This window comes from Labeo rohita, chromosome 20 (genome assembly GCF_022985175.1).
Source record: "Labeo rohita strain BAU-BD-2019 chromosome 20, IGBB_LRoh.1.0, whole genome shotgun sequence".
NCBI lineage: Eukaryota > Metazoa > Chordata > Actinopteri > Cypriniformes > Cyprinidae > Labeo > Labeo rohita.
Genome location: NC_066888.1, coordinates 4,592,481 through 4,605,821, shown reverse-complemented (window position 1 = coordinate 4,605,821; position 13,341 = coordinate 4,592,481). Strand labels below are relative to the sequence as shown.

The window sequence follows — 13,341 nt, the reverse complement described above, 5'->3', positions numbered from 1 at the left end:
TAATAACATATAGTAACTTGCTAATAATGCTAACAACATGCTAGTAACATGCTAATCATGTTAAAAAAATGCTAACAAAATTCTAGTAGCATGCTAATCATGCTAACAACATGCTAATTACTTGCTAATCATGATAGAAACATTCTAGCAACGTGCTAGTAACATGCTAATCATGCTAACAACATGCTATTACCTTGGTAATCATGCTAGCAACATGCTAGTAACTTGGCAATCCTGCTAGCAACGTGGTAGTTACATGCTAATCATACTAGAAACATTCTAACAACATGCTAGTAACATGTTAATCATGCTAGCAACATGCTAGTAACTTGGTAATCCTGCTAGCAACGTGGTAGTTACATGCTAATCATACTAGAAACATTCTAACAACATGCTAGTAACATGTTAATCATGCTAGCAACATGCTAGTAACTTGCTAATCATGGTAGCAGCATGGTAATCATGTTAGAAACATGTTAACAACATGCTAGTAACATGCTAATCGTGCTATCAACGTGCTAGCAACATGCTAATCATGATAATCATGTGCTGATACTGCTGAAATATTGCACCACTGGAAAGGCTCTCAAACAATCAGATATGAGAACCAGAACGAACTGTTGTATGAACAAAATTATGAATGAATTGTGGTTAATTTGGTAGCATTTCATAGTGGCTAGTTTTACTAATTGCATTATTAGCATTCTACAAGGTGAGGAAAGACATTTGACAGGTATACAGTATATCACTGACATGATATGCAAATAAAATCACACAAAAACACAATTTATTTATTTATTTATTTGTTTGTTTGCTGGTTCATTGGTGCTCTGCGACAACCTTAGCAACCCTATTTATTTGTATCCTCATTTGTAACATTACCCATATGGTTGCCTTTAAATTACCACACGTCTAATTAAGACGTTGCCATTACTGTATTAAAATAGCTTCAAGTGTAAAAAAAAAAAAGCTTCCGTGCACTTTTCAGAACATCAGACTCCTTTGTATTTCTCCGCACATGGTAATTTGTCCAAACAAAGTTTATTCTCTACACACAATGTATGAAGAATACATTGACTTCTTGTGTCAAGTTTTACATTTTAATTACAGAGCACAAAAGAGGCCAATCACATCCAGCAATTGTACTGAACAAAAATCATTTTTCTTTCTCTACTTAATTTTTATTTCAAATTTTAGCAAAAAATATTTTGTTACTTGGGCTGACAATTTAACAGATTGGTGCAATTAAGAAAAAAAGTGTGGTTTGGCAAAAAGTGACGCTTTTATTTGTTACTGGACTTATTTTGGTGTTAACAATTAATTGACAACTCCCTTTTTAAAAGTGAAAGCGAAAGAAGGTAGCACTTGCAGTCTAGTGAAAGGTTGTGTCCAATCTTCTTGCTGGAGACCCTTATTCGACACAGCAAGAGAGCGTGAGGTTTGATCTTTGAGAAAACGAGTCCCAAAGTGATTCTTACAACTCTGCTGCTTCTAGCAGCAACAGTTTCAACACAAACTTGCAGGGCAAGCAATTTCAGATGTCTAGACCCTTATTCTTACAAGTTGTGGAGAATTGTTGTGATCAGAAATCTTGTGAGGTTTGTTGACTGAGCGAACACCTGCATTCAACACGACCAAGGAGAGATTGGATTTCCACCCACCAGCACACAGAGCATTTTGGCAGTATCCTTGTGAAAGCCTTGTCAAATATTTCAATGTGTTTGGGTTACTGTATGTGTGTGCATATATAAGTAGAGATGTGTAGGTGTGAGCGTGAGGCTATCAGTAATGCTGTCATATACATGAATGACAGAGACAGATTGTGTTTATGGCTCCTGAATGACCCTCTGACAGCGTGCTATAGAGCAGGACTGTCAAATCCGACCTGTCAATCATGTGTAATGCTATACTCCAATTGATTTTAACGACATCAAAAGTGAATTCAAAAGCACTCAGTGGCCTATAGTCAGCAGCTTGCTGCCTGATCCAGTGTTTGTGTGTCTTTTAGTTACATTTCAAATATTCAAAAAAATTAGTTATTTCAAATTTTGTTATCCAATCAAATATATTTATGCAAATAACATATATGTATTATATGCACACCTGCTACAATAAATCTGCATTTTATTTTAAATTTTTAAATAAAATTTTTTAGCTTTAGTAATTTTCAATTTACAGTTAAAACCAGAAAATAGAGATAAAACACTAACAAAATTAATTATGTTATTTGAACTAATGTTTATTTAATTCAAGTAATTCATGTTTAATTTATTATTATTATTATTATTATTATTATTTAGTTGATGATAATCCTGCTTTAAATGAGCAGAAGAAGTCCAGAAAAACAACAACATATTTTCCACTTATTGGCTGGATGGCTGATGATAGAGGAAAGAAAGGGAGAGAAAGAGAGTGAGGCAGTAATTATAAGAGAATTAAATAGAGGAGAGTGAGCTCTAGCCAGATTAAGGCTGACTGTCAGAACAGAAGGAGAGAGCAAATAACGGGATCCTTCACTGCCATCCCTCCATCTTCAGCTTAATCTTGATTTTTCTCTCCCAGTATGTTTATTGTGTCATACTAATATAATATTCCAGAACAAATATAATAAAACACATCAGACTCTAAGATCTGATTGAATGAGCTGCATTATTATAAATAGCCACCATACACCTGTGACCACAGACCAGATATTAATATAAAATTCGGTCAAACAAAGTTAAACAAAGTTTGGTCACTATAATAAACCTATAGTGAGGCTAATTAAGCAACGCCAAATAGGATAGAGTGCTGTTGTACTGAATATCAGCACAGCTGAGATTTGGTTGTAGCCAGAACAACAGGAAAATTGTGAGTGTGTTGCATACTTAGCATATTTCATACTTAGCCTGACTGATATTGCTTGTGTAAAGCTTGTTTATAAAACGGTTAGTTCCAGTCCTCGATTCTGATTGGTCAGCTGGAACCTGTGATACTTTTTTTCAGGATTCTTTTATGAATAAAATGTTAAAAAGAACAGCATTTATTTAAAATAGAAATATTTTGTAACAATATACACTACCGTTCAAAGATTGGGGTCAGTAATTTTCTTTCTTTCTTTCTTTGAAAGAAATTAATATTTTTATTCAGCAAGGATGTGTTAAATTGTGATAAGTGATAGTAAAGGCTTATATTGTTAGAGAAGATTTTTATTTTGAATGAATGCTGTTCTTTTATTCATCAAAGAATCCTGAAAGGTTTCAAAAAAGAAAGAAAAAAAAGAAAAAGAAAAAGAAAAAATTAAACAGCACAAATGTTTCCAGCATTGATATATCAGCATATTAGACTGATTTCTGAAGGATCATGTGACACTGAAGACTAGAGTAATGTTGGATAAAAATTCAGTTTTGCATAACAGAAATAAAAAATATTTTAAAGTATATTAAAACTGTTATTTTAAATTGCAATAATACTTCATAATATTATTTTTTTCTGTATTTTTGATCAAGTAAATGCAGCCTTGATATGCATGAGAGATGTCTTTAAAAAACATTCAAAAATGTACTGATCCCAAACGTTTGAACAGCAGTGTATTCAAATAAATAAATAAATAAATACAATTGCATTTACTTAATATAATACATTTTGCTTGGTGCAGCTGTTTGTTCATTAAAGCCAGCAGACATATCACCCTGTAGCCCAAGACTGGTTGCCCACTGAAGCTAAGCAGGGTTGAGCCTAGTCAGTACCTGGATGGGGGACCTCCAGGGAAAAGTAGGTTGCTGCTGGAAGAGGTGTTAGTGAGGCCAGCAGGGGGTGCTCTCCCTGCGGTCTGTGTGGGCCCTAATGCCCCAGTCTAGTGATGGGGACACTATACTGTCAAAAGAGCACCGTCATTCGGATGAGATGTTAAACCGAGGTCCTGACTCTCTGTGGTCATTAAAAATTCAATTTTTCATCCAAATCAGGATGTTCTTCGAAAAAAGTAGGGGTGTAACCCCGGCATCCTGGCCAAATTTGTCCATTGGCCTCCTAATCATCCCCATATTCTGATTCTGATTGGCTTAATCACTCTGTCTCCTCTCCACCAATAAGCTGGTGTGTGGTGGGCGTTCTGGCGCAATATGGCTGCCGTCGCATCATCCAAGTGGATGCTGCGCATTGGTGGTGGTTGAGGAGATTCCCCATTCTATGTAAAGCGCTTTGAGTGCCCAGAAAAGCGCTATATAAATGTAAGGAATTATTAAAGGGATAGTTCACCCAAAAATGAAAATTTGATGTTTATCTGCTTACCCCCAGGGCATCCAAGATGTAGGTGACTTTGTGTCTTCAGTAGAACACAAACGAAGATTTTTAACTCAAACCGTTGCAGTCTGTCAGTCATATAATGGCAGTCAATGGCTACCAAATCTTTAAGAATAAAAAAAAAAACACAAACGAAACCAAATTAAACCCTGCGACTTGTGACGATACACTGATGTCTTAAGACACGAAACGACTGGTTTATGCGAGAAACTGAACAGTATTTACATATTTTTTTACCTCTGATTCACTGCTATGTCCTACTGTCCTGAGCACTTGCACAGCATCTGGCGCGTGACATTTGTATGCGCTCTGGCGTAGTATACACAAACGAAAGTTGTTGTTGATGGGGTGAATTCATATTAAAAATATTTTGATATTTGGTTTCTTGAGGCTCTTGTGGCCCCGGCCTCCTGGATGAGAAACACTGGCCTACAGTATACTATATTTATTGGTTGATTATTATTTGCCTTATAAATATAATATAATGTATAATAAATAATATATATAAATATAATATAATATAATATAACATAATATAATATGATATTATATAATATAATATAATATATATTGATGGATTGATGGTTGGTATGGACATGCTCATGAGTGATTGCTAATTGGTGATTTAGTGATTAATTTCACCATTAGCCTCACCCTCGTTTGGTTACTTGAGTATGTGTGTATATGTATGTAAATCAGTCTCTGCATTTTTTTTTTTTTTCGAAGTTAACAGTATACAGCAATGAAGTAACCAATGTAAACCAAAATGTCTCTGTATCCATTTTTTTTCTGAAGTGTTTTAATGTTTTCTGAAATGTTGTGTTTTATTTGTGTCCACAGGTTTGATTACCAGGAGCTGCTACACAACTCCAGTTTTTGCCTTGTTCCTCGGGGCAGGCGGCTCGGGTCCTTCCGCTTTCTAGAGGCCCTGCAGGTTGGTGACTCTGAAGTTTGCTTGTCTAAAACTCTGTCACGCCATGCTTCCTTTCATAACAGGTGTTTTAGATTGGCTTGAATGTTCAAGGCTCAGCCGTTTGGAGCCCTGAGGTTGCACTACCCTGACGTAAAGGTTATTGATATTGACATTCTGTCATCTTTTTAAAAACACCCAGAGAAGATTCTTATATTGAAGAGGAGAGGTGAAGAGAACTATTAATAAACCTCTCTCTCTCTCTCAAGCTCGCTCACCCACTATACTTTTCTCTCTCTTTCTCTGTGTGGTTATTCATTAGTTGTGTTCTCAGTCTCTACTGTGGATTTAGTCAAGAGAATCAACTAATGATGCAGTCAAAAGTCCAGCAATTTCATTGCTATCACATCTTATTTTCTCGTAGGAAAAAAATACAGTTTCTACAAAACTACAGTACTCTACCAACATAACTTTTGAGCATTATATTATATTTTGATGAACATGATGCCAATTAACCAATCATTATGATTTAAGTTTGAGGTGTTAAGATGTTGTGTGAACAGTAAAGATTGTAAATAGCATCCTACAAGTCAATAACGCCTATAGGCAGTGATGCAGAAAGCATGCATGAGACGAAACTTTAGCTGAATATATTAATAACTGGCTGCCATAATGCAAAAGCTGTCAGTTATGCACACAGAGGATTCTAAAATGAACAGGAATTTGAATAATGCATGGCATTATAAATAAATATTCATTTGGAACATTATAAAGTTTGCAGTCATTTTGATAAATTCTGTGCATCGTAGGTAAATACCTTTTTTCCCGTTTAAACCAGTCAAAAGTTTTTGAACTGCTAAAAATTCAGCTTTGAAATCACAGGAATAAATTACATTTTAAAATACTATTACACAGAAAGTAGTTATTTTAAATAGTAAAAATATTTAAAAATGTTACTGTCTTGTATATTGTGTAAATATTCATATTTACTGAATATTCAGAGAGCGAGGGATACACAGGATTTCTTTTTTAGAAGTCTCTCTCAAGGCTGCATTTATCTGATCAAAATGATAGATTTTTTAAATAGTTATAAAACATAATATAAAACAGTAACATAAGTATATGCTCGAGAACTAAACATGAAGCGTGTAAAGGAAGAAAAGTCCTCACATGTGAAGAGAACTGTGGCAGTGGTAAAGCTTTGCGGCACTTTCTTGTGTTGATTCATATGTATTATTAACAAGATGTGAAATGTAATTAAGATGTTAACAAAAAAAAGCGCTATTTTTTGTTAGTGACTGCAGCTACATATTTATAGCAGTTGAATGCTGTATTACTTAGTCTCTGAAAAGATCTGTTAATTATGAAGGTCACCTTATGTGAAATGTTCCATTTTCTAAGAAGTAAAGAGTTGCATAAAACCAGAAAGTGGATTGATAAATGTCTATATGCTCCCACTGAAGACAGATGCATCTGTCAAAACCGATATTTGTCAGTCAGATATGGGAGGTAAAGACAGGGTGTTTGAATTTCCTCAGTATTTTTCACATCTCTCCAGCAGTTGTGTGAGGCAGTGGCTCCCTGTGTTGTGCTCTCTGATGGGAGCACTTTGAAAAGAGACATCAAAAGGCTTTTAGATGCTGGTGCATGTGGGGCAGTCCTTCTGTTGTCAACCATCTCCATTTAAACATGGAGGAAGAGGAGTCAGGACTGTGTGTGTGTATGTGAAAAGGAAGGAAGGAAGGTGTCTGTGTGAAAGGTCAGGTGGGATTACCAAAGCTGTGGTCTCTGCCTCACTCCTGATATCTGGCACAAACCTTCTTAAGTCTTTCATATGACTGTCACCTTTGAATGCTGGACGGTCAGGTGCAGTCTGGAATTTATAAACAGTCCCATCCAAAATATTACCTGCCTCCCTGAAGACCAATTATACAAATCGATCATTTTAATGGTGCGTAAATAGTTTTTGTTGAGGTGTGTAATTATTTTAGTTGTTTATTTAAATTCACTGTAGTGTATACTTTTCATTACAAATTGTTCCATCTCATTTGTAGGTTTCCATTTAACAATATCATTTACTCATGCCCCACTGATGTTGACCAAAAATATGTGAAATCAAATTAAAGGATTAGTTCACTTCCAAAACAAAAATTTACAGACAATGTACTCACCCTCTTGTCATCCAAGATGTTCACTTCAGCCATAAAAAATTATATTTTTTTTGAGGAAAAAAATTTACAGTTTGAACTTCCAAAATGCAGTTTAAATGCAGCTTCAAGGGATCTAAACGATCCCAGATGAGGAAGAAGAGTCTTATCTAGCAAAAGATTTGTTATTTATTTATTCATTTATTTATTTATTTTTTTATTACAGTTTATGTACTTCTTAACCTCAAATGCTAATGTTTGAGGTTAAAAAATGTATAAATTGTAATTTTAATAGCCGATTGTTTTGCTAGATAAGACCCTTCTTCCTCGGCTGGGATTGTTTAGAGCCCTGGAAGCTGCGTTTAAACTGCATTTTGGAAGTTCATTTTGGGGGCACCATAGAAGTCCATTACATGGAGAAAAATACTGAAATGTTTTCCTCACAAAACATAATTTCTTTATGAAGAAAGAAAGACGAACATCTTAGATGACAAGGGCTTGAGTGCATTATCTGTAATTTTTTTGTTCAGAAAGGAACTAATCCTTTAAATTGCTTATGCGTACAATAGTTACATTTAAGTTAAAAGATGTATGTTAATAAATACTCAACAGTACCACATACTGCATTGATAATGTTTTTAGAATATGTATCTTAGAATGATATAAATATATTAAACATTTTTTGTGAAGTATTTGATTCATCTAAGTAAGATGTAATTTGCAGCAGAGAGACCTGCAACTTAATCAGCCCCTAAGCCTGATCTTATGACGAAAACGTACCTGTGGGAACTAATGTACCAGAAAGTACATATCACTGCAGGTTCCAACAGAAATGTCCACTAGAAGTGGTAAAACAGTGAGCACTTGTAATCGTTTTCATACACAGTTATGATTACAGCTTAATATGTTTCGCTTTCCAGACGATGTGGAATCTTTGGGTACGAATCCCATGAAAACATGACTCATGATGAAAGAGCTGAAAGATAAGAGGAAAGGAAAGATAAGCTAAAACGGCATGCTTGCAATTGCATTTCTATGTCACATCCACTTATGTTCATACTATCGGGTAGGTTTAGGCATAGTGCAGATGGTACGTATTTTAAAACGTGACGGAGCATTAAAGTTATAGCGCCAATCAATGGACATTTCAAGTCAGAACCGTGGTGTCACGTACAAAACCAACGTCACATAAATGTACCATACATATGTTCATCTGTTCCGGGGACAAAAGCCGAACGCTCTTTTAGCGTCACTCAGTGGACCTTTCTGTTGGAAACTGCAGTGATACTTATTGGTATGTGTTTCGCATCTTGGTACATTTTTGTCAGGAGACCAGGTTGCTAGACAAATAAAATCCTGTTTTTGTTTCGACTGTTGTTTTTTGTTTTGTTTTGTTTTGTTTTGTTTCATTTCATTTTGAAAGAATACACAAAATTCAGGCTGTGTTTACACTTGTGCATTTTCGTTTTAAAATGCATAACTTTTGCTACGGTTACTCTTGTCGTTTACACTACTCTGGCATTTTTGACCCTCTGGGACTTTTGTCCCTCAAAAACAAAGACACTGCAGACCCATTTTAGTTTGAAAACTCTTGGGTTGCATTTTAGTGTAAATGGACCAAAACGGAAACTTTTGAAAACGATGGCGTGGCTACCCACATTCGCTCTGCGTATCCTTGACGACGGTGTAAACAATAACATTATGCTCATTGTTGTACCCATAGTATAGGTAGATTCGACTGCTTCAAGCATGTAGAAGCATCCGCCACCTAAATAATAGGGCATCTACCTGTACATACCTATACATCCCAAAAACAGCATATGCTGGTTAGGTATGTTTTGGTGCTGGTTTAAGCTGGTACTTTGCTGGTTTATGCTGGTCATGTTGCTGGTCAAGGACCAGCATCAACCAGCAAAGGACCAGCATAAACCAGCTAAGGACCAGCATAAACCAGCAAAGGACCAGCTTAAACCAGCACCAAAACATACCTAACCAGCATCCCAGCATCAAAACATGCCTACCAGCATATGCTGTTTTTTTCACCAGGGATATCTATGGTTGTACCTGCATGTATGGTCATGTGACGTGTTTTCTGTTGTGTAGTGTAGACGGAGATCGTTTCTAAAATGCAGTGTATATGACGATCGTTTTGGCACTAATGTAAACAGGGCCTCAGACTTTAGGTAACTCTGTATTTGATGCTTTCATTTGTTTTGTTTTTTTAATATTGAAAATCGAAAAACAAGAAAATGGCACCTTTTCTTTTTTTATTCGGCTTTATTTTTGCTTTCACGGGTAGAAATTCTACAGGTTGGCAGGAATGAAACACCCCTTTTTGCTAATTGGTCAACTAAAGATCACACCATGCCATCATCAGTTCTTCGTCAGTTCCGTGCAGCAGAATAATGCCATATTTCATTCATATCATATTGCAGCTGTTAAAGTTTCAATTACATTTTCTAAAGATTTCTCTCTCTCTCTCTCTCTCTCTCTCTCTCTCTCTCGAATACTTGATTTGGATTGGGCAGTGGCATTCAGAAGTAAAATATTTCAGAATGGTTCCTTTTGCCCGTTTCAATTCTGTAATGACATTATATATACAGTATTGTGCAAAAGTTTTAGGCCACTAGTATTTTCACCAGCTGAAAAATGGTTTAAAGTAAGTTATTTCTATCTTTTGCTGTAGTGTGTCAGTAAAAAATATCGGTTTACATTTCCAAACATTCTGTTTGCCATTAATTGTAATAATCGAGTGAGATTTTTGTTTGCACAAGGAGTCTGACAACAGCCAGTGCTCCACACTGATCTAATCTCATCATCATCCAGTCTTCCTGGAATGACATGAAGACACAGAACAAACTGAAACAGAGTAAATCCAGAAGAACTGTGGCAACGTCTCCAAGATGCTTCAAGAGACCTACCTGCAAAGCTACCTGAAAAATTTTGCGCAAGTGCACCTAGGGCAAAAGCTGCTGTAAACGCGAAGAATGGTCGCACCAAATGTTGATTTCATTTAGTTAATAGAAGGTAATTGATAAAGAAAAACTATTTATGACAGCATCCTCATTTTACAGCATTTTTACACAAGTGCCTAAAACTTTTAACAGTGCTGCAGCTTTGCAGGTAGGTTTCTTGAAGCATCCTGGAGACTTTGTCACAGTTGTTCTGGATTTAGTCTGTCTGAGTTTGTTCTGTTTCTTCATGTCATTCAAGACAGACTGGATGATGATGAGATCAGATCTCTGTGCAGAGCACTTGCTGTTGTCAGACAAAAATCTCACTGGATTATTACAATTAATGGCAAAATGAATGTTTGGAAATGTAATCTGATATTTCCTACTGACACACTACAGCCAAAGACCGACTTTAACTGACTTTAAACCATTTTTTAGCTGATGAAAGTACTAGTGGCCTAAGACTTTTGTACAGTACTGTATGTGTGTGTGTGTGTGTGTGTGTGTGTGTATATATATATATATATATATATATATATGTATGTGACCCTGGACCACAAAACCAGTCATTTTTTGAAACTGAGTTTTAAACATAATCTGAAAGCTGAATAAATAAGCTTTCCATCGATGTATGGTTTATTAGGATAGAAAAATATTTGGCCGAGATACAACTATTTCAGTATATGGAATCTGAGGGTGCAAAAAAATCAAAATATTGAGAAAATCCCCTTTAAAGTTTTCCAAATTAAGTTCTTTGCAATGCATATTACTAATCAAAAATTAAGTTTTTATATATTTACAGTGGGGAATTTACAAAACATCTTCATGGAACATGATCTTTACTTAATATCCTAATGATTTTTGGCATAAAAGAAAAATCTATGATTTTGACCCATACAATGTATTTTTGGCTATTGCTACAAATATACCCCAGCGACCTAAGACTGGTTTTGTGGTCCAGGGTCACATATGTATATGAAGAGCTCAGATGCAAAAACCCCTAAGTCCATCTGACATATTTCTTTAAAATGAGCATTTGTTTCTGGCTACTTTGTATAGGTTTCTATGTAAGTACTGGTACTTCTGATTGGGCTGAGGCTGGAATTTAGCGAGTTTGAAGTAAAAGTATTTGATGGACGTATATTATGTGTCAGGAGCATTCACTCAGTATCATTATCTCATTTTTGACCGAGATGGCTTTTAGCTGGTTTTGCATCTGAACTCTTCACATACAGAATAAAAGTAAGAGCAAAAGTGGGCATCCTTCACATAATACTTAGCAGCAATCAAAGGCAGTTTAGCCAGCAGTGTTATTAAAATGACCGTTGCAGTAGTGTACTGTAGATGTGTGCCATATTAAAACATTATAACAATAAAGAAACAACATGCTTGTGTGTTTCAAAATAATACACATGCTGTTGCTGTTACTGGAAAAGGTATTATATTATTGCTCCAGATGTTTCATTAGCTGATGTTAATGTTTAACCTCAATTTTTGTGTATGTATGTACGTATGTATGTGTTTATTTGGATCAGACTTTTCAGTGTTAAGCACTAATAGTTATTTTCTCCACCAAAAAATTAAGCAAACTTGGATGTCCTTGTCCTTCATGTGTGACTGAGTTTTTTCCCCTATTTTTGCTTTCACGGGTAGAAATTCTACAGGTTGGCAGGAATGAAACACCCCTTTTTGCTAATTGGTGAACTAAAGATCACACCGTGCCATCATCAGTTCTTCGTCATGTTAATGTATAACCTCGATTTTTTTGTATGTATGTACGTATGTATGTATGTGTTTATTTGGATCAGACTTTTCAGTGTTAAACACTAATAGTTATTTTCTCCACCGAAAAGTTAAGCAAACTTGGATTTCCTTGTCCTTCATGTGTGTCCCCTATTGAGGAAAGAAAACTTTGTCTTTTTTTCTTTTTAATAAAAGTCCTTCAGTGTGCCATGAAAACATACTGTACTGTTCAGAAAAATAAAATAAAAACTCTATAACTATTCGACCACCCTATAATCAGAATAGCATGAAAATAGGAAAAGCACTTCAACTCTTAAACACCGGAGGAAATCATTATTATTATTTTAGACATATAAACAATGAAGCAAAGTAGCCAAACAGTGTGCAGTTTCTGGTTCTTCACATTTAAAATTTGTAGCTTGGTTTTGTTTTTTAACAAGAACCCTAATCATGTCAGTCTGACCTTAATCATTCAGTTCTAAATTTCAGCACATATTGCTTTGAGATTCTGTCATTTTGGCATCCACATGAAGTCTGGTCCACTTTGCAGCTTATTATGGAAAGAACCACCAACTTTGACAGGAAGAAGAGAGGGATAAAATTACCATAAAAATCTATGACTGTTGTGGTGCAGTTTCAATTCCCACTGACTTCCACTAAAGTTTTTCTCTACATAATAGAAGTCAGTGGGAACCAAAAATATCAGAAAGTCTTGCAGGCTTGGATCAACATGAGGGTGGGAAAATGATGAGATTTTTTCATTTCTGCGTGGACAATCCCTTGAATTTTAGTACAGTTACAACTGTTGATTGTTAGTTCATATTCCCTCAGGTCCATTCAATTTTATGAACACCTACAATGATAGAATCTGTTAGAACATGTTAGAATTTACTAGCTATTGGCAAATGAAAAAAAAGTCCTCGGAAGAAATGACATTGTTTCAAGGTGTCAGTGTACATTTTGACAACAGTTTATTGATTGAAATGTAGACTGTGAAAGTGTTGTACAGTTGTTGGTGGCAGTTGTGTAGAGGGATGAGGATTTGATATGGGTGCATGTGTGTGTGTGTTCTGCAGGCGGCCTGTATTCCTGTGCTGCTGAGTAACGGATGGGAGCTGCCCTTCTCAGAGGTCATTGACTGGAGTAAAGCCGCCATCATTGGAGATGAAAGATTATTGCTGCAGGTACACACACACACACACACACACACACACACACACACATTTTCGCATCAAGCTATCAGTGCACAATTCCCCCAAGACACTAACAAACGCATAGTCTTCTTTACAAATGAATGTAATCT

The 13,341-nt window shown here is 35.7% G+C and overlaps 1 protein-coding gene across 1 annotated transcript in view; it reads left to right on the top strand.

Annotated features, from left to right (window-relative positions):
- LOC127182637 (exostosin-1) overlaps nucleotides 1-13,341 on the top strand; it is a 312,637-nt gene that overhangs the window by 244,884 nt on the left and 54,412 nt on the right. The window contains exons 3-4 of the mRNA XM_051138031.1: nucleotides 5,125-5,218; nucleotides 13,115-13,222. Of these exons, the coding sequence (XP_050993988.1) occupies nucleotides 5,125-5,218; nucleotides 13,115-13,222 (202 nt within the window). The remainder of the gene's footprint in view (nucleotides 1-5,124; nucleotides 5,219-13,114; nucleotides 13,223-13,341) is intronic.